The following is a 25,771-nucleotide window of genomic DNA, read 5'->3' as shown; positions in this document are numbered from 1 at the left end:
CCAAAAGCACGTCATCCTTAATTCTTCTCTGTCCCTCACTCCCCACATCCAACCCTCAGTTAGTCCTGTCGATGCACCTCCAAGACATATCTTGCATCCCTCCACTTTTCTCCATCTTCACTATTCCCAATTATCTCTTCCCTTGATGACTGTGGAAGCCTTCCGATTGGTCTCCCAGCTCTGCCATGTTCTTTATATCTCAGTGTATATATCATCACCTCAGAAAGGTCTTCTACGATTACCCATTCTAATTAATATATCGCTCTGTTTTAACTCTCCAAATGGCACCTATTACCAATGAATCAGTGTGTTTTTTAAAAGTGTATCTGTTTTCAGCCCATTTATTCTTACTAGAATATAAGATTCGAGAAAGCAAAGACCTTATTCTTGCCTTGTTTAGGATACAGAGGAGTAACTAATGAAGACTGAGTACCCAGTAAAGGTTGAAGAAATGAAAAGATGAATCCTCTATGACTCCCATAATAAGAAAAGACAATTTTGATATGTTAAGAAGTTGCTAATAAAGGCCTCTCACCTTTGTGTTCCGGGAAGGAAGCCTGAGTGGCAGGGGCCTGCAGGAGCCCCAGAACTATCAGGGATGAAACCACAAGGCAATCTATTTGTCAAAACGGAAGAACTTCCAAAGACTTTTATTGAGAATACCAGAGACTTTTTCAAACCAAGCACACAGAACATGTATTTCCCAAAATACAATTCTGAAATATTCAGGCAGCTGGACCAGATTGATTATAGCTGGACTGGAGCGCATCACTGAAGTCTCTCAGGTTGAAGCATTAAGACTGATAGCCCCCTGTGGGTGGATGGTTCTGGCAGATGTTCCGGATGAAAGAACCATTTGGAAGAAAGAAAGCCATCCAGCTGCCATTCTTTGAAAGAGTAGAAAATTTTATCAGAATGCCCAGAAATATCAAATGCTCAGGAATTTGAATCAGAACAGAGCCCATAATGAAAGTGAGAAGGCAAACTGGGTAAATGAGCAAAACTAAAGCTCCCCACACAGATGCACTGTGAGTCCTCCCCCGGGGGCCCACCGTTGTGCAGTCCCCAGAGGCCGGCATCCTGCGCCCTCACTACAACACCGGAAGAGTGAGCACGCAGGTCTGACCCAGACGCCGTCACTGTGCAGCAGTCCTTAGCAAGGATTCTTCAGGCACAGAAAGGCTGTCCAAAAACAGACCACATAGTACCTGAGTTTTTTTACTGATGGAAGCACTCAGACAACCCAACTGTTTGCAACTAGAAGCTAAATGACTCATAATCTCCTCCAGAAAGCTCAGAGCACACAGGGATTGACTGCGGAGCAATATGGATAAGCTAAGCTTTTAAAGGTCCAAATTTTCTGATATGTGAATAAATCATCTTAATTTATGCTCAACTAGATAACCTCTTGAAGACGGGGCTGTATCTTTATCCACCTTTGTATGGCCACAGTACTTCAAAATCTAGGAGACAAGTAACAAGGGTTTGGTTATTAAAGAAATCTCAGCTCCACCATCTCCTCTAACTTGCTCAGGCATCCTCTCTCTCTCTCTCTTCATTCTCTCTCTCTCTCTCTCACACACACACACACACCTGGCCTGTTAGGGCCTGCTGCTCAAGAGTCTTTCTCAAACCAGTGAAGAAGTGGATCTTAAGATTCCATAATGACTTACCCTAAACCTAACCCAAAAGCTAACAGATGGACCGGAGTGGAGGTGCCCTGGATCAACAATGGAGGAGAAAGTGCCAAAACACAACTGGCTCCTAGGATATTAGGTAAGAGCCTATGGACTTATGCTAACACAATTACTATTATATTCACATCACCTTTGTCTCTCTGAAAGGCAGAAGAAAACATCTAGTGCTTGATGCAGTTCACAAATGATGTTCACAAAGTCAACACCCCTCTGGGTCTCAAAAGACCTGAAGTCAGACATCTCCCCAGCCAAATATGATTCCACTACTTTCTTCCTGTGTGCCCTTGGGCAAGTTATTCAAGCTCTAACAGCCTCCCTTTGCTCATCACACATGTGGCCAGGATAAGAGTGCCCACAGAGTGGTCATGGGAATGAAGTGAGATGAATTACACAAAGCCCTTGGCAGTAGGCCTGGCATAAAGTATGCACTCAACAAATGGCATTGTAAATGCCAGTTACTGTTCTCCCCTGCTTGGCCATCGCCTTCCTGCCTGACACCTGGGGCTCTCCTTCTGGGATGTGTGAGCTTGGTCAAAAATATGTTTCTTCACTGAAAGAAAAAGGCTCTGGGATTTTAATTCAGTTTCATCTGCATTTTCCTCCTGCTCCATGGCACAACAATGATGATAATAAAGAGCCAACCCCTGGCTCTAAGCAGCTGAGTGTTCAGTATCCCTGGGGCTTTGTTAAAGTCAGTGTTCTGCCTATGCAGACCACCGTCACTCAGCAGCCTACTGCAATTTGATGGGACAATCCCTTGGGGCTGTCCCATTGCCTCCATGCTGCTTCTGTCCCATCAATCCCCTAATCCTAATTTGGTTTCCCAAGGAAACTTCTATGTTGTCACCAGGAAGAACGTTTCCCAGAAACCTGGAAAATAAGAAGTCAAGGCCAGACCTTTGGGAATCTGAGGTACCCACCTTCCTTCCTCAAATCAACCCACAGTGATTAACTAAACACCTACCATGTGCCAAGTACTATGCTGGGGATGGAGATACAGTCTCCCACAAGACAGACTCCTGCCATGCAGAATATATGGAACGATTCCATGCAGAATATACAGGTCCTGCTATGCAGAACGTATGGATGATTGAGCTCACAAATCATGCATTTATTACAGTTAATTTCACAAACCATTAATTACACACTGAGGGGAGTGTTATTAAGAAAAAATGCAGGGAGTTATAAGACTGTTTAAGATGGTCTGGAGATTCTAGGATTGCTTGCATCAGACAGTAACATCTAACCAGGGACCTGTCTGAAGAGTGATAAAAATTAGCCAGCCAAAGAGGTAGAAAAGGGGGGGGTGGGCAATAGAAAGACTTGTGAAGGCCCTGAACATCACAATGTCAAGGAACTAAAAAAAGAACAAGGTTGTCAGAATATTGGGGGCTTGGGGGAGATGGGGAGATAGATAGATAGATAGATAGATAGACAGACTGACCAACCGAGAATTGAATTGAATTGAATTGAATTGAATCGAATCGAATCGAATCAAATCAAATCGAATCTTGGGCAAAAGCTGGCAAACTCCTGCAGGGTCAAATCTGGACTGCCTAATTTTGTATAGGACCCCTAGCTAGGAATGGTTTTTACATTTTAAAATAGTTGAACCAATAAAAAAGAATATTTAATGAGATATAAAAATAACATGAAATTCAAATTGCACTATCAATAAATAAAGTTTTATAATGGAACACGGCCACTCCCATGTATCTACATAACGCCTATGGCTGCTTTCAAACTACAGTGGCAAAGTAGTTAAAACAGAGACCACATGACACACAAGCCTAAAATATTTACTAAAATATTTATCTAGCCCTTTACAGAAAAAATGTTTGCTAACTCCCAATCTAGTGAGGTAGGCAGAGGTCAGATTATATAATCTTTTAGGTCACAATGAACATTTAGGATCTTATCCCAAGAAAAGGGGAATTCATTAACCCATTAAAGAAGAACAGCATAATCCAGTAGTGTCCAAACCTGTCTGCACAATGGACTAACCTGGGAGCTTCCAAAATATGGATGCACGAGTCCTATCCCCAGAGGCTGTGCATTAGTTGGGCTTGTGTATGGCCTGGGTGTGGGCTCTGGAATTTTTTGAAGATTCCTAGGTGATTCGAATATGCAGGTAAGTTCAGGAACTATCAATAAAATTGCATTTGTCTTTTTAAAAGAACATCCTAACTCAGGGATTCTCCATCGTGCTACACATTAGAATCACCTGCAGGGCGGGGGGGTTATTTTCAAACATACTGATGCCCAGGCCCACCCAGACCAATTAAATCAGGATCTCTCTAGAGCTGGGCTCCAAGAATTGCTTTTTTTTTTTTTTAATTTCCCAGGTGATTTTATTCTTCAGCTAGGGTTACACATGCTGCATTAACATGGGGCAGTAGATACAGGGAGCCTCCTGGGAGGCTACTTTGGGTGGTCCAAATGAAAGATGATGGGGGCTTCAGCTGAGCTGCTGGACATGGCTGTGGGGAGAAGGAGAGGGGAGGAATAATCAGCAGGATTTGGTGATTGGCTAGTAGAGAGTGGGGGGCTGAATGGGAAGTTTCAAAGATGGTACCCAAATGTCTAGCAAAGTAAATGGGTGCAGATTGATTGGGATGGGAATGTCAGAAGAGGAACAAGTTTGGGGTAAGAGCGTTAGCTTTGTTCCGACATTGAAAGGGAGGGTCTTATGATGGAGTTAGTCTCACTGAGGCAATAAGAGAAGCTGGAGTTAAATTATAAAGGGCCTTGAATGCTATTCCAGCAATGTTCTACTCATGCAGCAGGCTATCATTAACAGTGATAGAGAGGAACACATGGGCTTTTGATCCAAATGCTGTTCCTGCCACATAGAATGTGCATGTTCCCTCAGCTTCCTCATCTACAGAACAGGATTAAAAATGTTCACACTTTCTCTTGTTCACCTTTGGCCAGCCGAGACACTCAATGACAGACACTCAGTAAACACCCTTGCTATGAAAAGTAAATGGGATATTGTGTCGAGTCTCTAGGAATTTATGTAGCACCAAAGGCTCTCAAAAATGGTAGTTTTTAATCCTAAAGGATTTCCAAAAGAGAATGACACAGCGACACCCTCACAATGTTTTATGATATATACATGTGGACATCCATGGGAAGGAGCAGGGAGCGGAGTAAGAAACTGACACTTATGTTCAGCAGGTGTGACAGACAACAGAATGGTATCTGTTCACCCATTACGAAGAAGTCAGGGTTCCAAGAACCCTGTGGAATCCACAGTCCTCCAGGATCCAGGCTATCCTTCCTGCATACCACTCCTCCCTCCCAAGTGTGGCCCTCTCTTGACCAAGATGACAGCCAGACCTCTAGGCACCATACTTAAATGCCAGGTGGCAAGGTGGAGCCAAGGACAAAAAAAAAAGGAAGAACACACACACCGAAATGTCTCAAAGGAAGTTTCCAAGAAGCTGAAACACAATACTTCTACTGACATCTCTTCGGTCGAAATTTGATAACACAGCCACACCTAGCTGCAGGGGAGAGTCATCTCTCACCATCATCCCCCAGAGAAAATATCATCTTTGCGGCGCCTGGGTGGCTCAGTCGGTTAAGCATCTGCCTTCAGCTCAGGTCATGATCCCCAGGGTCCTGGGATGAAGCCCCAACTGGGGCTTCCTGCTCAATGGGGAGCCTGTTTCTCCCGCTCCTTCTACCCCTCCCCCTGCTCATGCTCTCTTGCTTGCTCGTGCTCACTCTCTCTCTCAAAAAATAAAATAAAATAAATTTTAAAAAAAGAAGAAGAAGGAAAGAAAGAAAATGTCTTTATTCTGGGCAGCCATATTCCCAGGTGAAAACAGGAATTCCTGTAAGTAAGGAGGAATAGGGTGACGGGGGTCAAAAAAGGCAATGAGCAGCATCTGCCACAAGGGGCAAGGTCTGGCAGACTTGGGCTTTCCCTGTGCTATTCCCTCACCTGGGATGCCTTCTGGCTCCTTCTCTGTACGTTTGCTCACAGACTGATTCACGGCCTCCAGCCTCTTGGCATCTCTGTTGCTCTTGCCTGGAAACTCTCCTGCCTTTCCATCACCAGTCTAATTCAACATTTCTTCTGAGACCTCGATCAGGCTTTAACTCTATCATGGCTGTATCTAAATTTCTATTTTCCTTAAATATATACACATTATAAAATGGCACTTGAAGAGGCTTTGAACACAAGTTTCACCCATGCAAACTGTGTCTTTGGACAAGTCACTTTCTCCCTCCGGTTCCTCCCACACTGAGTGCAGATAATAATGCCCACCTCACAACGTTGTTGGAAAGATCAAAGGAGATTTCTGCACGTGGAAAGTGGTCTGTGAACAATAAAGCACTGAACACCTATTAGCGGCTAGCACTTCTACCCTGCCAGCTAACTCATAAGAAGAAACAAAAGTAGTTTGTGGGAAGCGTCACTCACAAAGGAAGATCCATTTATTCTCTTCCCTCTCACCTTCCCAGAGCAAAGCTAGAAGAGGATTCTATCAACCCTTAAAGTGTACCTACAAGCTGAAAATTAATTTAGAGATGAGCAAGGATGACTTCTTCAAAGAGAAAGGCAATCCAGAGAAGCCAGAAGGCTCCCTGCACTGCTGATCACAGCGGAATGAAAGCCAAGAGTACAACTCAGATCATCGAAGCGAATGAGTCACAGTACCTGGCGAGGAGGCAAGGCTTCAGCCAGACACCAGTCAGAGCTAAGGAGCACGGCTCTTGCAAATAAGTCAGATGAGTTCCTGTAACTGTTAACAACCCCAAGATGACCCTTGCCCTCACGCATGAAGCTAAAAAATGAACAGTGGCTGATAGCCCTGAAGCAGTAAGTGCACCTGCTAAGACTGACCATCCATCTGATGTGAATCCTCACAAGATGTCATCAAATAAAGACTTCTGTCCTTTTGATTATAAAACAAAATGTGGAAGCAGGAAAGCACCTAGAATATACATGGATGCTTTAGCGGTAATTTAAAAAGCGAACACTCATGTAATTATCACTACAGTCAAGAAATAAAACATGACAACACTTCAGAAGCATGCCCAGAGGTAATCACTCTCCTTGGTCTCATGATCTATATCTCTTCCCTTTTCTTTCTAAAATTTTCACTTACCTGGGTCTCTGAACAAGGTTGTCTGTTTCAAATTTTTATACTAATGGAATCACATTGTACGTGTTCTTTGGGACTCTGCTTCTTCTGCTCAGCATTACATTTGTGACCCCAAAGTATTTATGGGTGAAATGACATGACATCTGAAATTTGATTTAAAATACTGTGAAGATGGAGGAGTCACAATGTTGAATAAATTGGCCATAAATTCATCACTGTTGAAGCTAGGCAATGGATACATTAGGTTCTTCATACTGTACTCCTGACTTTTAAATATGCTTCAAATTTTTTATGACAAAAAATTGTTTAAATTACTTTGTAAGATTCATTTTAACCACAGTTTGTTCATTTTCATTGCTGTATAGCAGTAGTTCTCTAACTAAGGTCCCAAAACCAGGAGCATCAGAATCATCTGGGAATCTGAAATGCAAATTATTTGGCTCTACCCCAGACTTACTGAATCAGAAACCCTTGGGGTGGGACCCAGCAATCTGTGTTTTAATAAGCCCTCCAGATAGTCCTGATACATGCTCAAGTTGGATAACCACTATCGAATAGTATTCTATTATGCAAATGTACCACCATTTATTTATTTATCCATTCTACTATTGTTGCATATATGTATTATTTCAAGTTTTAGGATTCCAAGTTTGTGGATATTATAAGTAATCTTACACAAGACTTTTGGTGACAAGAGTCTCTTTGATACATACCTAATGGTAAAATACCAAAATCATAGGCCGTATGTATCTTCAACAGTACACAATAATGCCAAACTATTTTCTAAGTGATTCACCAATTCACAATCCTATTGGTAATGTATGAAAGTACCTCTACATCCTTGTCAATATTTGACATTTTACAGATATTTTAATTGTTGCCATTCTGGAGCATTAAACACCTTCAGGCTTTCCAACTTGGGATCAAAAAATATATATTAGAGAATAGATATATTAGGGAATAGAACTCCAGGCATGAAATCATAGTTTTGCAAACCTGTTAGTTGGTGGGTTTGCATGGAATGGACCTGATTTCGGAAAGAATCTGGCATTATGGAGAAACCACAAATGTCAGGGGGACTATACTTTGGAAAGCAAGAGGGAATGTGGTACAAAATGTTATTGCGAAGGAAGGCAGGGACAAATCAAGGACCTTAAAGATGTGCTAAGCACTTTCAATGTTATTCCAAGTGAAATGAAAAGCCAATGAAAGGTTTTCAGAAGAGCAATTTACATAATTATACTTCTGTATTTGTATATATTTAAAATATTTCAGGCACACATCCACTTGTAGCTATGATGAGGTTGCATGATGCTTCACACCAGTGCTTCTGCTGAAACAACTAAAAAAGCTGGATAAAACACAGAGACACATACACACACACACACACACACACACACACACACACACACACACCTGCTTGTAGTCATCAGAGTTTCTGAGATAACCGGGAGTTGAAGGGACAAAATAATCCTGGAGAGGAGAGAACCACAGAGAGGTGAGCCAAAATTCTGCCGCCACTCTTTCCCTTGGGACATTTGCCAAAAGTAGGTGAGGGGAAGGGGCTGAGGATCCAGGCAAAGAGCCTCAGGCAGAGCTAGTTATGAAGAGGCAACAATACCAGAAAAAATTTTGGTAGTCTCTTGAAGATAGACAAAAATTAAAGACCTGAGAGTCCAAGAGCCCCAAAAGAAGGAAGGAGCAGAAAACTAAGCCCAACACTGGGCTGGTATTCCCCCTCAAGATGTTGGTTGAGTTCTGAAGTTGTGCAGGGCAGGAGGCTGAGAAGCCAAGGAGAAAGCTCCCAAAAGGTTTTCAGTAGGAGTTTTAACCATCTCACAGTGCTGAGGAGTGAACAATTACAGTTCTGAACAAGCCAGGGGGAGAAGACACTGAGAACACCCCATGCTTTTAGCTGAAATCCCAAGAAGGCTACACCCCAGAAAGAGGCATCAGCCAGTAGCAGACAGAGCTCTAGCAAAACTAAAACATTAGGGGCGCCCAGGTGGCTCAGTCATTAAGCGTCTGCCTTCAGCTCAGGTCATGATCCCGGGGTCCTGGAATCGAGCCCTGCATCCAGCTCCCTGCTCCACGGGAGGCCTGCTTCTCCCTCTCCCACTCCCCCTGCTTGTGCTCCCTCTCTCACTGTCTCTCTCTGTCAAGTAAATAAATAAAATATTTAAAAAAACACAAAAAAAAACCTAAAACATTACCTATAGTTAGCACAACCCCTAACTGGATTACAATAATAAGTCCACCAATATGCCTGCCTAGCAGCTATTTTCTCTCAAGGAAAACAACATCATCTACAACATCTATAATTTTTCATACAAAATACTGAGTATATAATCAAATGTACTAGGCATGCCAGGACATAGACGCAAAACCCAGAAGGGAACAAAAAAAAAGATCACAGACAAAGAAACCACAAGTGATTCAGATATTGGAATTAGTATAAAAAGAGACTAGGTATACTCAAGAGTATAATAACAAGAAAGAGAAATTACATAAGGCAGAGAATTAGAATCAAGAAAAAGGATCAAATCAGAAAAAAAGGATCAAATGGACCTTTTAGGAGTGTGAAATTAATAACTCAATAGATAAGGCTGAACAACAGATTAGACAAGCAGAAGAGATGATTAATAAATTGGAAGGCAGGTCAAAAATTTTTTTAAAACTGAAGCACAGAGGAAAATGGAAAATGGAAAATAAAGAAAGAGTGTAAGAGACATGTGTGATAGAGTAAAAGTTCTAAATTATGTAAATTTGAGACACAGAAGAGAGAAAGAATGGGACAGTAAAATTACTTAAAGAGATAAGAGCAAACTGATTAGAGACTTTAATGCACAAATACAAAAATTACTAAGAACCCCAGCAGGGTTGACCACAAACAGCAAAAAATGATCAATAATGCCACACCTGGGGACATCACAGAAAAACTGATAAAAACTAAAGACTAAAACTAAAGAGAAAATCGTAAAAGTAAGCAGAAGAAAAAAAGACACATTATCTTCAAAGGCATAATAATAATGTTGGTTAATGGCTGATTTTTCAACAGAACTGATGGAAACCTGAAGACAATGGAAGAATGTTTTAAAGTGCTGAAAACCCCTCAAATATAGAATTACATACTCAGAGAAAATGTCATTCAAAAATGATGGCAAAATTAAGACAGTTTCAGATAAATAAAAACTGACAGTATTTTTACTAACAAACCTTCACTTTTAAAAACGCTAATGAGGGTGCCTGGGTGGCTCAGTCGGTTAAGCAACTGCCTTCGGCTCAGGTCATGATCCTGGAGTCCCGGGATCGAGTCCCGCATCGGGCTCCCTGCTCAGCGAGGAGCCTGCTTCTCCCTCTGACCCTCTTCCCTCTCGTGCTCTCTATCTCTCATTCTCTCTCTCTCAAATAAATAAATAAAATCTTAAAAAAAAAAAAAGATTTTAAAAACACTAATGAAAGTTTAACTGGTATTATACAAAAACAATGAATCATAGGTCACTACATCAAAAACTAATGACGTATTGTATGGTGACTAATATAACATAATAAAATTAAATTTAAAAAAAAAAAGAAAGTTTAACTGGGCAGAAGAAAATAATCCCAGATGAAAGCATGTTAATGTAGGAAAAAAATATAGAGCAATGCAAAGGTAAATGTGTGGGGAAATAAGAATGAATACTGACTGTCTAAAGTAACAAAAATAATATCTAAAAGATCTTTTAAATATGTAGATTAAAATGCATGACAACAATAACACAAAGGATGTAAGGGGGTAAATAGAATTAAAATACAATAAAGAACCTTACTATACAGTATTGTATTTACCCAAAACAAATGGAAACAAGTCCACAAAATGACTTGTATACAAATAAATGTTTATAGCAGCACTATTAGTAATATCCAGAAACTGGAAACAATTCAAATGTCCATCTACAGGTGAATTGATAAACAAATTAAATGGAATATTACTCACCAAAAAAATTGAAATAAAATAAAACAAAATAAAGTACCAAAAGACTATAAACTATGGATGAATCACACAGATATATTGAGCAAAAGAAGTCAGAATTAAGAGTACATACTATATTGTTCCATTTATATGAGTTCTAACCAAGTGAAACTAATTCATGATGCTAAAAGTCAGGATAACAGTTATCCTTGGAGTATCAGAAACTGGAAAGGGGCAGAAGGGGACCTCTGGGAGGTTGGTAATGTTCAATTTCTTGATCTAGTGGCAGATTACATCAAAGTGTTCGCGTTATGGAAATTCATCAAGCTCTATACTTAGGATTGTTCATTTTCTATATGTATTTCCAAAAGACATTAAAAATATATTTCAGACATACAGAAAGTTATATAAAGAATAACAAGACTGTATCAACTATCAAAATTAGAAACAAAACATTACCGGTACAGTTGGTAAGCGTGTCACTCCCTCATACCTCCTCACCCCCACCCCCACCCAGAGATAACCACTCCCATGAGTGAGGTGTTCACCATTCCTCTGCACTCTTTTTTCCTTTACTCTTTATATAAACTCACCTAAACAATGTATAGCGCTCTTTTGTATGTCTTAAACTGCATGTAAAATATAATTTGATTTCTATTTTTATTTTTTTCAAAGATTTATTTACTTATTTGAGAGAGCAAGTGGGGATAGGAGAAGAGGGAAAGAATCTCAAGCAGACTCCCCACTGAGTGCAGCGCCCCACCCGGGGTTTGAAGATCTCAGGACCCTGAGATCATGACCTGAGCCAAAATCAAGAGTCAGACACTTAACCGACTGAGGCACCCAGGCGCCCCTGATTTCTAGTTTTAAAAGATCATTCTGAAAGGGGCACAAGGCAACTTTCTAAAATTATAAAAATATGCTATATCCCCATTGGAGTGTTGGTTACATGGGTATAGACATTTGTCAGAACACATCAAGCTATGCATTTAATATCTGTGCATTTCACTATAGGTAAATGTTATTTCACTTAAAACAAATTTTTTTAGAAGAGATCATTCTAGCTACTTCATGGCCAATGGATGAGAGATGGATAGAAATGAAACCAGGAAGGCCCATTAAAATACTTCAGTAGACCTGAGAGTGCCAAACATCTACCTGAGGAGGAAGGAAATAAAGACAGCTTGTGGGCACAGTTCTTTGAGTAGCTTAACTGTGAACTGGAGAAGTAACTACAGAAAGAAATAAGGCCAAAGGAAAATAGAAGATCAAGCTTGACCCATTTGAGAGGAAACACTGAAGACAAAGAAGAGAAGAGGGATCAAGGAAGGAACAAGATCCTTGAGATGAGAGGGGGTGGGATGGGGAGCGCAGGTGGTTTGGTCTTTGCCGGGGAACAATGTCTTCTCACCTTTTAACTGGGCAGAAATAAAAAGGGAACAGATGTAAGAAAGACTGTTTGGTAGTGGAGAGATCATGAAGCTCCCATCCATTGACTGCTACTTCTTCAATGATCATGAATCATCATCTGAGAAGGGTGGGGAAGGGAATGTTGAAGACTCTGCAGAAGAACAGCATGGAATTGCATTTGAAAAGGCTAGAAAAGCATCCCTGTAAGGTGGGGTGTGGTTAAGAAAAATCAAAGGTTCCATTTTGGACACGTTAAGTGCTCAAAAGATATCCAAACTCTCACAATACAGTAAGAGCTCAAAGGCAGGAATACTATTATTCATCTTTGATTATGCTGCACAAAGTACACTGTAACCTAACCTTGTACTCAAGAGGGAATGAACAAATGAAGACGAAAATTTTTCATATTTTCTTAGCACATTTGTATATCATTGGTCATAGTCTACAATAAAACTGAAGAAAACAGTCTCCAGAAGTAATTCACCTTAGATATCAAATGCATTTTCCTTTTTCTCATTTTTATTTTTGTGTGTTCTTGGAAGAAAAGCAATCTGTGTCTTCCAGTGTTATCAATTCTTCATTTTATCTAAAATAAAAAAAAACCTATGTTCATCCTCCAAAATAATTTTTTAAGCAGAATTCACCAATGGAGCAATTCTCATAGGAAATAAAGAGACTCTATATCCCTATATTACCACAATTTGTGAGAATCGTACGGATATACTGGATGAAGAAACTGGAAACTCTTGCCAAGAAGGATTAACCTCTGTCATCGAGATATTCCTGCTGCTTGCTGGTAAGTCACATGTGCACACTGAGTGAAGAAAGCCTTTAGCTCACATACAGGAATCTCAGGGTGGTCCCAAGCCAAACCTGAATGTGCCCAGCAGGACAGAAGCACTGGCTGTGCTAGGAGATGAGTTAGGATACTGTGCTGTTTACGTATCATTTATCAATTATGAAAGGGAAAAAATTATAAATGCATTTCTTGCAGCATAAATTTATATGTGTTGTACTACACTAAGTTCCATTTAAAAGGACTCCATTCATGCAAGAAGCGCCGATTTGGTTGGCTTAGCAGTCCAATTTTTATGCTTACAATTCATTTATATACTTACTATGTATATTGCATGCACTCTCCTATTTCCTGTTGCCACAGCCAGACTGTGAGTGCATATGTTTTTGTCATTCTTAACTACAGTAATTCAGAACTTCTTCAGCTGTCAAGTTTGGAGCTAATATTCTCATATATGCCATTCGTGCACTACTCTTAAAATTAATTCCTTGTTTGCTCTCAGAAGCTCCTACCTAACATGATATACAAAATGGCAGGGTCAATTCTTTAAAAATAACCTAGATCTTTAAACGTAGCTACAATATATTTTTTCCTTGAAAATATCCCCTTTCCTATCATTCTCTTTATTCAGTAATTATAAACCCTGGTCAAGCAGTAAAACAGGACATGTTAAATACCAACAAACCACAAATAGCAGTATTTACAGGGAGGAAAAGGAAGAAAATCTCAGTTTCCTGCTAAACCATCCTTTGAGGCACTGTCATTTTAAGTGTGGAGGCATCAATCATTTCTTCTATGCTGAAGGGTTTATACATTTAAAGGTTCTGTAGGTCCACAAAGAAAATAAGCAATTGTTTCTCTGTATCATTAAACACAAGAGGATACCAGTCCTGTGCGGGTTTTAAAACACCAGCAGAATTATGTGGATGAACACTAAGGTTTACTATTTCGGTTTCAAGAGAAACAGAGTTATTAGGTGGCCAAAGAACATTGGAACCATCCTTCGAGTTGTCAGTTGCACAGTGTTTCAGGTACCAAAGACTAGCTCCATTGCAGCATCCTGTAATCCTCGGGGGTCTCCTAGCCCAATCTGACACCCAAGAATTTTACCGGAATTTTTTCCCCCAGTATCTCTGACAGATGGTCAGCCTCTGTTGCAATTACTCCACTGGGGAGTTCTCAAGAGAAGATTCTCAAGGGATATGATGAAAGGCTAGAACCAACCATTCAGACAGGGAGTAAGGCTCCAGTCAGCAAGCCTGCAGGACCCAGACAGCGTTTCCAAACACTAAAATCAGACGTCCAGGAGAATGAGATTCAGAACCATCAATCATAGGGGTGCAACGTTTAGACATGTAGAACCCCCAATTCTGGAACCCTCCTCAGTCCCCTGCCTGGGGGCAGCTCCCACAATCTGGAAGCAAGGAGGCTTTTCACGACTGATTTCTTAAAGTAAGAAATGACACTTTCAGACTCACAGCAAGGGTTTGTCAAGCTCAGAAAGGATCAAATCCCTTCCTTCTAAAAACCAAGCCAAGGGACCCCGTGCTGGAATTGCCAATACTTAAAATAACTTTGGTCTTAAAACCCTCACTACAGTAAACTAGAACATTTCGGGCTCTTTTTTTAAAGGTGTATATAGACTATGCTATAACTGTAGTTGCTCGGTTGGTGTAGGGTTGATGTGTGGGGGTTGATGTTTTAGGCGCAGCCCTTCATCCCGCCGAGGAGTCTGGCTTATCCTCCCAAGAAAGGCGAGCGCTCGCGGTGGAGCTGCCAGCACATCCGCAGCCGGACCCCGGGACGGGGCGGCCCGGCCCTTACCTGTCGATGCTGATCACGCATAGGGTCATGATTGAGGCCGTGCAGCACATGACGTCCATGGCAATGAAGACGTTGCAGAAGAAGTGGCCAAAAATCCACTTGCCCCCGATGAGGTCGGTGACGCTGACGAAGGGCATGACCGCCACGGCCACCGAGAGGTCGGCCAGCGCCAGGGACACGATCAGGTAGTTGGAGGGCTGGCGGAGCTTCTTGACGAAGCACACCGAGATCACCACCAGGCAGTTGCCGGCGATCGTCAGCAGCGTGATAAGCGTCAGGATGGAGCCGATCACAACTTTCTCGGCTCTGCCGTAGTTGATCTGCTCCCCGCAGCCGGAGACATTGTCCGGCGGTGCGTCCCAGGTGGGCACCGGGCTGGCCGTTACCTCTGGGACCCCGCGCAGCAGGTGCGGCGCCCAGGAGCCCGAGACCGGGCCGGCGCCGTCGGGGCTCAGGTCCGGCAGCCCGCGCCCCACCTCCGGCAGGAGCAAAGACCGGAGGTGCCCGTAGAGATCCGGGCGGCCGCTGCTGTTAACGTCCATCATCTTGCCGCTGTGCGCTGCTGCCCATGGAGCCGGCACCCCCGCCACGCGCTCCGGCCGCCGGCCCGGGGGGGCTTCACCTCGCCGGTTCCGCTCCGCCCGGCCCAGCCATGGAGCGCGCGCCGGCCACTGGGGGGCGCCTCGGCTCGGCCTCGCGGCCCCGCACGTCCCGGGGCCCCAGCCGCTGCGGACCACGCGGGAGCGCGGCCGCGCCGAGACTCCCTGCGGGAGGCTCCTCCGGCACCGACGGACGTCCGGGACGCGCAGCTCGCGGGCCCGCGGGCACGGCTCGGCTGGCCGCCCTGCAGCCCGCAGCGCGCAACAACCGCGCGCTTCGGCCGAGCGCGCCCGGGAGGCAGCGGCAGAAGTTGCGGAGTGCGCCCCGCCCCTCGCGCCCGCCGCTGCCGCCGCCGCTGCCGCCGCCGCCGCTTCCCTGCGGCAGCCACGCCGCGTCCCCGCCGCCGCCGCCGCCGCCGCCGCCGCCACTGCCAGTGCTGCTGCCGCTGCCCGCGCCCTTCGGGCTCCCGGGACGGGCTTCCCCGGCTGGGCCGGGCCGCCGCCTCTCCCGCACCTCCCCGCCGGGCGGGGGGCGGTGCTTCCCGCGCCTCCCCGGATCCCGAGCCCGTTCGCTCACAGATCCCTCTGTGCGGCTGGAGGCGCAGACCCCCTCCGACAGACTCGAGCGTCCTCACAGAATGAGCGACACTTGGATGGGGGAGGACTCGGGGGCCGGCGGACGCTCGGACACATTGCAAAATGAACAACCTGGAGAGGATTTTTTTTTCTTAATTAAAAAACCTTTTCGAGCACTACACCAAGCAACAAATAGATACTTCCGTTTCCTATTTTGCCCACTTATGGGAGAAAGCGAAGATAGAAAAGGAGAAGCAGCCGAATGGGGTGGGGGTGGGAACTCAGAAGAAAGCAGGGAGAGGGTGGGATGCCTTCAGGCTTTGGCACCCAGGGGGAGCTGGGGGCTCTGGGGAAGGGACCAACACGGGGCTTAAACCCATTGTGACTAACCCTCTAGCGTCTAGAAACAGGCCTCTCGCGGTCTGAAAATAGACCTGGGATTATTCCAAAATCCTGACAGAACTATCTGGAATTCTTTGTTTCCCTCTAACCTTGACTAACAAATAATCCTCTCCTCATAAAAACGCTAAAAATCTCATATTTATATTCTGACTTCAAAGCTTAATATACTGAAATGAGGGTTAATTTTCCCATGGTATTCTGGAAATCTTGCCCATAAGCGAAGAAATGACCGGTTATAATGTTCTGCAGAAGAATTCTGGAGGTGTATGTTGACTTAGTGCCTATTGCCTAAAATTCCCTTGGTATTCAAACCCTGTAAGAGTGGCTGATTTTTATTATTTGTGAGACTTACTTCACTCCATCTTGTATAAAGGTTTTATTGGAAGCTAGCAGTGATTTCTTTAAAGACTCTAAAAATAATCAAATCTGTTTTCTTTTCTAGTTAGGCCCTAGCAGATTATAAATGGGAAGAAAGGGAACAAATCTCAAAATGTATTGATCTGAGAGCTGAATAATACTCTTTCTTCAAGGTGGGTATTAGCCCTATTTTTCCAGATAAGGAAACACAGTTGCTACTGCATTCAGCTGGTAAGTAATAGCTAGGTTTCCAACCGAGGTTTATCTGATTAGTATGCCCATATTCTTCCCTCTACACATTCAAAAACAGAATTTTTTAAGTAAAAAAAAAAAAATCCCTACATGGTGGGCTAATGGTCACTATTTGAACATGTCAGGGTCTCTCCTCTGAGATAAGCAGATCAATACATTGAGTCAGAGGAAGGGTGGAAGATAGTTACGTAGGCTGCAAAGCAATACCATTTAGTAGTTAAGAAAATGTATGAGGAAATGTCTTCAATCTTATGTTAGTATTAAACATAACTTCAGACAAAAGAAAACTAGTTTGCAGTTGGAAGGCATCTAAGAAACCATTTGTTTACCCTTCAAGACAGAGAGGGAAATAGAGGTTGAGAGAAGTTTACAAGATCATATATGACTACACTGAAATGGTTCAATTTTCTTCGAGTCTAGAATTGTCTCAAGGACTCTTAAAAATTCTTTAAGGGGGTAATTTCACAAGCTACTTTTGACTTATTTGAACTCTTCAATCATTTTAACTTATTTTGACTTTCCTCTTCTTTTTCCCCCCTGAGTAATCAGGCCAACTTACATTCTGTCTTGGCTCTTGTAAGTAATATGCCACATTAATGAATTATACAAAGAATTTAAAAGCAATAGTTTTATTATTTGAATCTACAGTTAATATAATTTGCCACCTACACTCCTACCAGCTCTTACCCGGGCTACTTATTTCATAGCAGCTTCTGATGTTTTTTGCCTTCATTTTTTTCATTGTAGGACACCAAATAATCAGTAAAATACTACTTTCAAATTGACTTCCTCTTCCACTTTCCATATAGCATCAGATCCAAACTCCCCTTTTTATAGAACAGTTACCTCTATTACATTATCCTTGGTGATGGCTGGGTGTATTTCCTTAGAGTTGCTAGGTTTTTAATTTATAAGCTGTCACAATGCATAAACATAGTTATTGAAAATCTCAGCTTCTGCAGCATTACCTTGCTTATGCTGAGTTTAGATTTCATCTATCATTATTCCAAAATCCTGACAAAACTATCTGGAATTCTTTGTTTCCCTCTAACCTTGACTAACAAATAATCCTCTCTTCATAAAAACACTAAAAATCTCAGGTATACGTTTCCATATTTTTCTTGTAATGAAAAGCTAAAGGTAGAGCCTCGTGAAATGTCCATAAAATACCTAAACACTCACCTAAATGTGTTATTTGTTTTGTCCTTGGTTTCCTAGTGTTGAAAATCCATACCAAGGTGTTGCTTCCTTCACCCTCCCCCTGCCTGCCCACTCTTTAGCAGTTACACTGGAGAGAATAAGAGAAGTGTTGGCATTTAAATCAGATTGTGTTGTTCGTTTTCATCCCTTTTATTTCTTTTACTTAAAAAATAACTCTGCTGCTTTAAGAACTATAAAACCTGTCTAAACTCTCACTTCCTATAACAGCAGTCTCATAAAATTGTCAATGAGGGCACTTGAGACTATAGCTTTCTGATGTTTCCAACTGGTAATCTCCCTCTCTCAAAACTGCTCCGGGGTAGTAGAGAAGAGGAGCCGAGTCCTACAACACTAATTACCTTCTTTTTATAAGCTCTTCCTCCCTCTAGGTACTCATCTAGCTCATCCACAAGCATATGCTTAATCCTATCTATGCAGACACACACATACCCATCCATAGGACATAAGCTTAGGAGAGTCTTTTCCCCTAAAACCAGCATATTCTGACAATCTAGATTTACTTTAAGAAACACAAGTAAAATAAAGCTTTCTATGCCATAGGATCTACTGGCAACTCACTAGTCAGTTAAGCATACTAATACCATGCTGACTGGGGTTCCAGTAATTTTCAATGCCCAAAGCAGCTGACTTGCTACAGAGTTACTCTCTTACTTCTCCAAAGTTTTTCAGCTTCTCACTTTTACACCCCATTGCCTCACTCAACTAATTTGCTGGGGTGTCCCTTGATCCCAGAACTGGATGAGGAAAGACTAGGAAAACCAGAACGCTTGGGCAAATGTCGTGCTAAGATGTTGACATATAAATATCCAAATACTACCCTATGGCTACCAGTCGGGCTGTGGAGCATAGCACAGAGACGGAAGTCAGAACACCCATCCTCATGACAATGACTGAAATCTGTCAACAGACAGTGGGGAGGCTCAGCTGGGATAAGAGCAGCTAGCTAGGCTGGAACCAGGAACGCCCCTTTCTCTGTGACGACCCCCTTTACCATAGCTAGTTTTATCCTTTCTAGATTCCTGAAGCATTTTTTTCATCTCTTTATTCTAGCATCTACCAGTGCAATATGCTTTACCTTTCCCCAACTCTCTTCCCACTAGACTTTGAACTTCCCAAAGACAAGGATATTTTCTTATTTCTGCCATGTGCTAGGGGTTCAATAAACATTGGTCAAATAAACTGAGTGCAGAATAATGCCTACAACCAAGTGTCATTCATGATGTAAAAGAATTCCTCAGCGTAAAAGTAAATTGCAAGTTTTGTTTTATTTTAGATATATGCATCCTTTAATTATGCTACCTTTCCATTGTCCGTTAAGGCTGACGACAAAAATGTACTTTTTTTTCTTTTGTTCCTTCCATTTAGAAAATTTTCATTCTCTTTACAAAATAAACGTAACCTTTAAAAATCGTCATAAGAAAAGATAAAAAGAAAATCAAAGAACAGATCCAAGAACACTTATTTTTAAATTACTCCATTTTTTCATGCTAGGACCCTTTTTGAAATATAAGTGGTACATGCGCACCCCCTAGTGGGAAATCTATTCCTGGATACAAATTCCACAAAGAGAAAAACTCCCATGCAGAACTTTTGTCGGGGAACAAATTCAACAATGTCGGCTTTCATGCTCTGAACCTGAAGGACTAATTAAAAGTAAAATGAGGTTCTTCGCAGCATTCACTCATTGATTGAGTCAACATTTACTGAGTGTCTAATACTACAAGTTGTAGTACAATATGCAAAGCCTCAGAGTATAGGAATGAACTAAAGATGCGCCCACAGAAAGAGGCGTTGGACCTGACTGGGGAAACCAAAGAATTCACAGAGCTAACATCTCAGTTCAACTAGAAATTTCATCGGTAGACTGGAGGAAAGGGGACAGGGTTCCATAAATATGGGGGACACTTTTTAAATAAGTATGTTTAGATTCTAATATGTTTAAATTTAGATTTATTTTTCTAAAGATTTTATTTATTTATTTGAGAGAGAGAGAGAGAGAGCACGAGCAGGGGGAGGGGCAGAAGAAGAAGCAGACTCCCCACAGAGCAGAGAACCCAATGTGGGGCTTGATCCCAGAACCCTGGGATCATGACCTGAGCTGCAGGCAGATGCTTAACTGACTGAGCCACCCAGGCGCCCTGAATTTAGATTTAAAATAACTAACTGAATATTGTCAGTACTTCTAACTTACATGCAATATTTGTAAGTAAAGCCTAAATATATATATTTACTTATTTAACATGTATTAGATTGTGTATATAAGATGATGATATATGCATATGTATGTCTATAAGGGCAATATGTATATATGTGAGTCACCATAAATGTGAGTGCTACAAATGCAGAGTGATGCAGGGGGCCCCGCACTGTCAACCCGAATAACAGCAGCAGTATTACTGCAATGACATGATTTTTTGAAATGAGGAACAACTCTTCTAGTTTTCTTGCAGTTCTAACCAACTCATAATTCCAAGCAAAGTAAAGTATAGTCTGTTTACTCAATAGTTATATTCCTGGAAACTTCTGTGTATATAAAAAAATTGTGAAAAAAAATTGCTGTGCATTTATATAGAAAACCTGTTTAGGTTCTAGATTCAAAAATACAACAAACAAGCTTTGCCCATGCCAGACAAGGAGCAAGTGTTCATCTGACAAGACTTTCTCATACATTGCAGGAGAGTTAGCATCCCTGGGCCCTTCCTGCTAGAGCTAGTAGCAGCCATCCCACTTCTCAATTATTGTGACAACACTAAGTCTAAAAAAATACCCACATAGTCTTAAAGAGGGCACGTTCTTCGTGGAGCACTGGGTGTTATGCACAAACAATGAATCACGGAACACTACATCAAAAACTAATGATGTGATGTATGGTGATTAACATAACAATAAAAAATTTAAAGAAAAAAAACAAAAAAAATACCACATAATTTTTCAACACACACACACACAGTTGGCTGGGAGGTAGAAGAGAGGGCATCAACACTGTTGCGGAACATTGATTTAAAGAATGGTTCATCAAACGTTTTCTGTAAAGGATAATATATATATTTTACGATTTCCAGGCCAAGATGCAAGGTTGAGGCTATTATATAGGTCCTTAAATAGCAAAACTTCCTTGTGTAATTTTCATTCATAGTAATGATATGAATTGAAAAGGACAAGTTAAGCAGTATTATCATAAAGTTTAAATGCTTAAATCAGAATACTTTTTTTGGATCATAGTCTTGATGCGACAGTATGAGGTTAGACCATAATTTTCATAGCTGGAAACCAGTTTCTGTGCAGAAAATGACTTAGATTATTCCTAGCCAGATGAATTTCCCAAAGACACAATTTTGCTATCTATGAACAAATCAGTGTGTGTGATTTTTTTTTAAAAGGGAGATGGGGGAGATCAGAATATCTAGAGGAGATATATCATCAACCAAAAGGAGACTAAATCTGACCCAGTCTTCCCTGATGAGCCAAGCTGAAGATATTTTCCTTGATAACATTAACAAGGAAATCTCTTTCTGCGATTCAAAATTTTTTCAGTATCCACTACATCCATTTACAGATATTTGGAGCATGAACTGTGTAGTTAACTACCATGGCTATTATTTTTGTATAGTATTTAAGTTTAGAGCTCAAAATGGTTTCTAGTCAATGGCACAATAAATTGGCTAAAATTCTGTGTCTCGACAAAATCTTGTCACATTGTGCTTATGTTTTCATAAGTCTGATGTTAAAAATGACCCCTGCAGGAATCCCATCTGTAGTCATGGTTACCAATTCTGACAAATCTGCTTTAAAATTCTCAAAATTCTTCTCCATACACACACAAAAAAGCCACTTCCTAATGATGTGCCTTTTTTGGGGCACCATTTCCAGATGATATTTAGTCATATCCAAATTTTCAACAACACAAATAGCTTTTATATATCTACTTGATTATCAACTGCCATAGAAAATGCCCAAAATAACTTGATTTTTAAATGTCATTTATCCTGCAAGTTCCAAGCTGTATTTCCAACATACTGAGCCATAGAATTTATAGTTATTATGTTCACAGGGGCTAATTTCTGTTTAGGACCTGTTCTTTCTTTTGCTTTCAATAAACATTCCTTGTAAACTTGCCTTTGGTTAAGAAGTTGTAGTTGCCTGAGTAATTTTTGGTTTCACTTACTATGCCACGATTTCAAGGCAGCATCACTGTGATGGGTAATTTTATCTATCAACTCGACTGGGCCACAGGGTACCCAGATATTTGGTCAAACATTATTCTGGGTGGGTATGAGGGGTTTTTTCCTGAATGAGATTAGCATTTGAATCAGTTGGCTGAGCAAAGCAGAATTAACCTCCCTAATATGGGGGTGGGGGGGGGCTTCATCCATCAGTTGGAGGCCTGAATAGAATAAGAGGTCCAATCCTTCTTCAAGTAAGGGAGGATTCCTCCTGCCTGACTGCCTTCTAGCTGGGACAATGTTTTTTGGTTTTGTTTTGTGTTTTTTCTGTCATTGGACTGAAGCTGAAATATCAGCTCTTTCTGGGTCTTGAGCCTGCCAGCCTTCAGACTGAAGTTACATCAGCAGCTCTCCTGGGTCTCCAGCTGACCACCTGCAGATTTGGGGCTTGTCAGCCTCCATAATCCCCTGAGCCTATCACTAATATGATACACACACACTTTTTTGGTTCTGTTTCTCTGGAGAACCCTGACGAATAAGGACCATTTATTTTACTTGTATTAAAAAAAAACAATTCTGATTGAAATTTCAGTCCTCCTCTTTCCATTCATTAAGTTTATCAGCACACATCTTTCCAAATACCGGTTCTTTCTTCAATTTCTTTCCTAATGTCTTTTTTTTTTTTAAGATTTCATCCATTTACTTGACAGAGAAAGAGACAGTGAGAGAGGGAACACAAGCAGGGGGAGTGGGAGAGGGAGAAGCAGGCTTCCCACGGAGCAGGGAACGGGGCTCGATCCCAGGACCCTGGGATCATGACCTGAGCCGAAGGCAGATGCTTAACGGCTGAGCCACCCAGGCGCCCCTTTCCTAATGTCTTCTTCAGTTGTATTCTTTTGTCACAGGCATACTTTGCATCTTAAAGAGGTAAGAATATTCTTTATTTTCACATGGCTAATTTTTATAATATACAAGCCTTCTCCATCTGTTTTTCATTTTCAAACTTTCAATAGAAATATAGATATTTTAAAAATTTCACTTTCATTTTAATTGCATGTTAAAAAAACAACAACAACAACTAACATTGCAAACAGGGATAGACTACCCTGGCTCAGAAGATGGATAAATTTGGAAGATATCGGGTCAGTAACGGGAGTTTGTAGGGGAAGACGAGAAGATGAGAGGAATTATCAAGAGAGGCTTCCTGGATTGGTGAGGTCTTATGGAGTCCCATTAGAATTCTAGGTTTAGCAATTAACTACTCTAGTATGTTTTATCAGGAGCTCTGGGAAGAGCTGGGCAGATTGTTCACTACACAGACTTACCAGCCATGTGGTGAATGGGAGCAAATACAAACACAAGAGGAAGGGCACCATTTTTTGATCTGCACAGAAGCTCCTGTAAGTGCTCCATCATTGGGAATAAGAGAGGGGGTTCCGTTGGGGTCGCTGGTATATCATGCCAGCACACCATATGCACAGTTCAGTGAATTTCTGGCCATGTGTTTAGATAATTGAATACATCCAACAGCTACAGTTGTGATGATGTGGGTATGAAGGTGAACAAGAGCTCATGGGTTTTTGACTGAGCACTGTCTACTTTGTGCCAGTTCTGGATATCCAAACCCCAAACCTCTGCATCTTGTTACTTTTCAATTCCATGCATCACAATCTAAATCCAGCATTCCCTCCTCCAGGAAGACATCGTTTATCTCCTCCAATTCTCCCAAACTCCCCCTCAATCTGGGAGAGAAGACCCTTTCGGATGCTGCTGACACACCTGTGCAAATCGGGTTATAATACTGCTTTCTTGCCTTGTCCCCCACCTCAATCATAAGCTGCCAGAGGACAGGGGCCCAGTGAAGTGCTCATTTATGAAAGGGGAACCGAGTGAAGGGAGGATAAGGACAAAGATTAGCTGAACACACACTGACTTTTGGGGATCAGCTCAAGAAAGACAGGCCTTTGGGGAGACCAAGAAGGGCTCAAAGGTTGCTTTGGATACCAAAAGCCACCCTTTCTTTCTAAACTCCCCAAGGAAAAGGAAATGACTCAAGAGCCAGCCATCTTCTCTGACCTCAGATATAACAGGAATAACAATATCTCCCTTATTGGCTGGTTGTGATGATTAATCAGATAATGGATACAAAGTGGATACAAAATGGATAAATCAGATAATGGACACAAAGTACATAGAGTAATTATGCAGTACTGTTATTTTCCAGGCAGAAATTTTCAGGGTCTCCTTCAAACTCCAGATCCTTGCTGCCTCAGCTTCCCCTGCAGGCTAACTTCTGACCCTTCTTCCTTGTTCTTCTCCCCTATCACCATCCCATCTTATCTCTCCCTCCTCCCTTCCCAACCTCCAACTCTCCCCACGGCTTGCCTTGCCCAGCAGACAGTACGGGAAGGGAAAACTGAGCCAAACTGCCCGGATCTACATGTAGTTCTATCCCTATTACCTGAGCCATAGATCTCTCAGATGTAAAATGCAGATGTTGCTAAACAAAAACAAAAGCAAAAAACTAGTACTTAACTCACAGTTGCTTTGAAAATTAAATAAGATATCTAAGTAAATACTTACCAAATTGGCTGGCCAAATTAGCTGGCCCTCAGTAAAGAGTTCAGTGACTCTTATCTACTCATTTTCTTTCTCCCCCTTTCTTTTCCTCTTCACCTAGGCCTCGGGTGAAAATGAGAAAAGAAGTTTAAATGGTACAGTTCACAACAAGAGCACCATGACTCTCAAAGAAAGAAGCCCTCTTTAGTCTAATGGTGACATCAAAGAATCAGTTATCTTATTCACCTTCACCACACATTGGTCACATTTCTGACCAATCTAGATTTAGTGGTCATAGGTGAAGATGCCTGTATGATCCTGCAAAATTAACACTAGATTGTCTGATGAAAAGCAGAGTTTGCTTTGCATGACGTCATTCTATTTACAGAAGTAAAAAATTCTTCTGTTCTTATTTAGGAAATACCAAGTATTGGGAAAAAGCAAAATATTTCTTCTTTATTAAATTTAACCAAAAGGAGAATTGCGTGCTACCACATGGAACAGAGCCCTCTTAAAATTCCCTTCTGAAATCAGGAAAGAAAGCATGTAAAGAAGGACTAATCAAGGTGTGGTCCATAGCCCAGAGACTATGTACTTACTGTTTAAGTACAGAAATTGGAAACTGTTCAGAAACGTTTATAGCACTTCGGTATTGTCTGGATATCTAAGCCTCCAATCAGTGGACTCTTCTTATTCAGCTGAGTATAGGGCAATTTAGTTGTTGTCAAATCAGTTTTATGAGGCCAGAGCTGCTTACCGGTAATGCACAAGGGACCACGTACGGGTCTGCGAAGAATTGGAGACGGGGTAGGGTATCGTAGGATGGGGTGGAGGCGAGACTGG

General features: G+C 41.7%; 1 protein-coding gene across 4 annotated transcripts in view; it reads right to left on the bottom strand.

Annotated features, from left to right (window-relative positions):
- The window catches only part of HTR7 (5-hydroxytryptamine receptor 7), a 79,875-nt gene extending 64,225 nt beyond the window's left edge, over positions 1-15,650 (bottom strand). For all 4 annotated transcript variants that reach the window (XM_028098885.2, XM_028098883.2, XM_028098882.2 and 1 more), the window contains exon 1: positions 14,800-15,650. In XM_028098885.2, the coding sequence (XP_027954686.1) occupies positions 14,800-15,344 (545 nt within the window). In that variant the 5' untranslated portion in view covers positions 15,345-15,650. The remainder of the gene's footprint in view (positions 1-14,799) is intronic.
- Positions 15,651-25,771: the final 10,121 nt, after the last annotated feature.

This window comes from Eumetopias jubatus, unplaced genomic scaffold (assembly GCF_037043125.1).
Source record: "Eumetopias jubatus isolate StellerSeaLion01/CBP00866 unplaced genomic scaffold, mEumJub1_p1.0 scaffold_17, whole genome shotgun sequence".
NCBI classification, from domain to species: Eukaryota; Metazoa; Chordata; class Mammalia; order Carnivora; family Otariidae; genus Eumetopias; species Eumetopias jubatus.
Note: the sequence above shows the minus strand (reverse complement) of the source record. Positions and strands in the feature narration are given on the sequence as shown.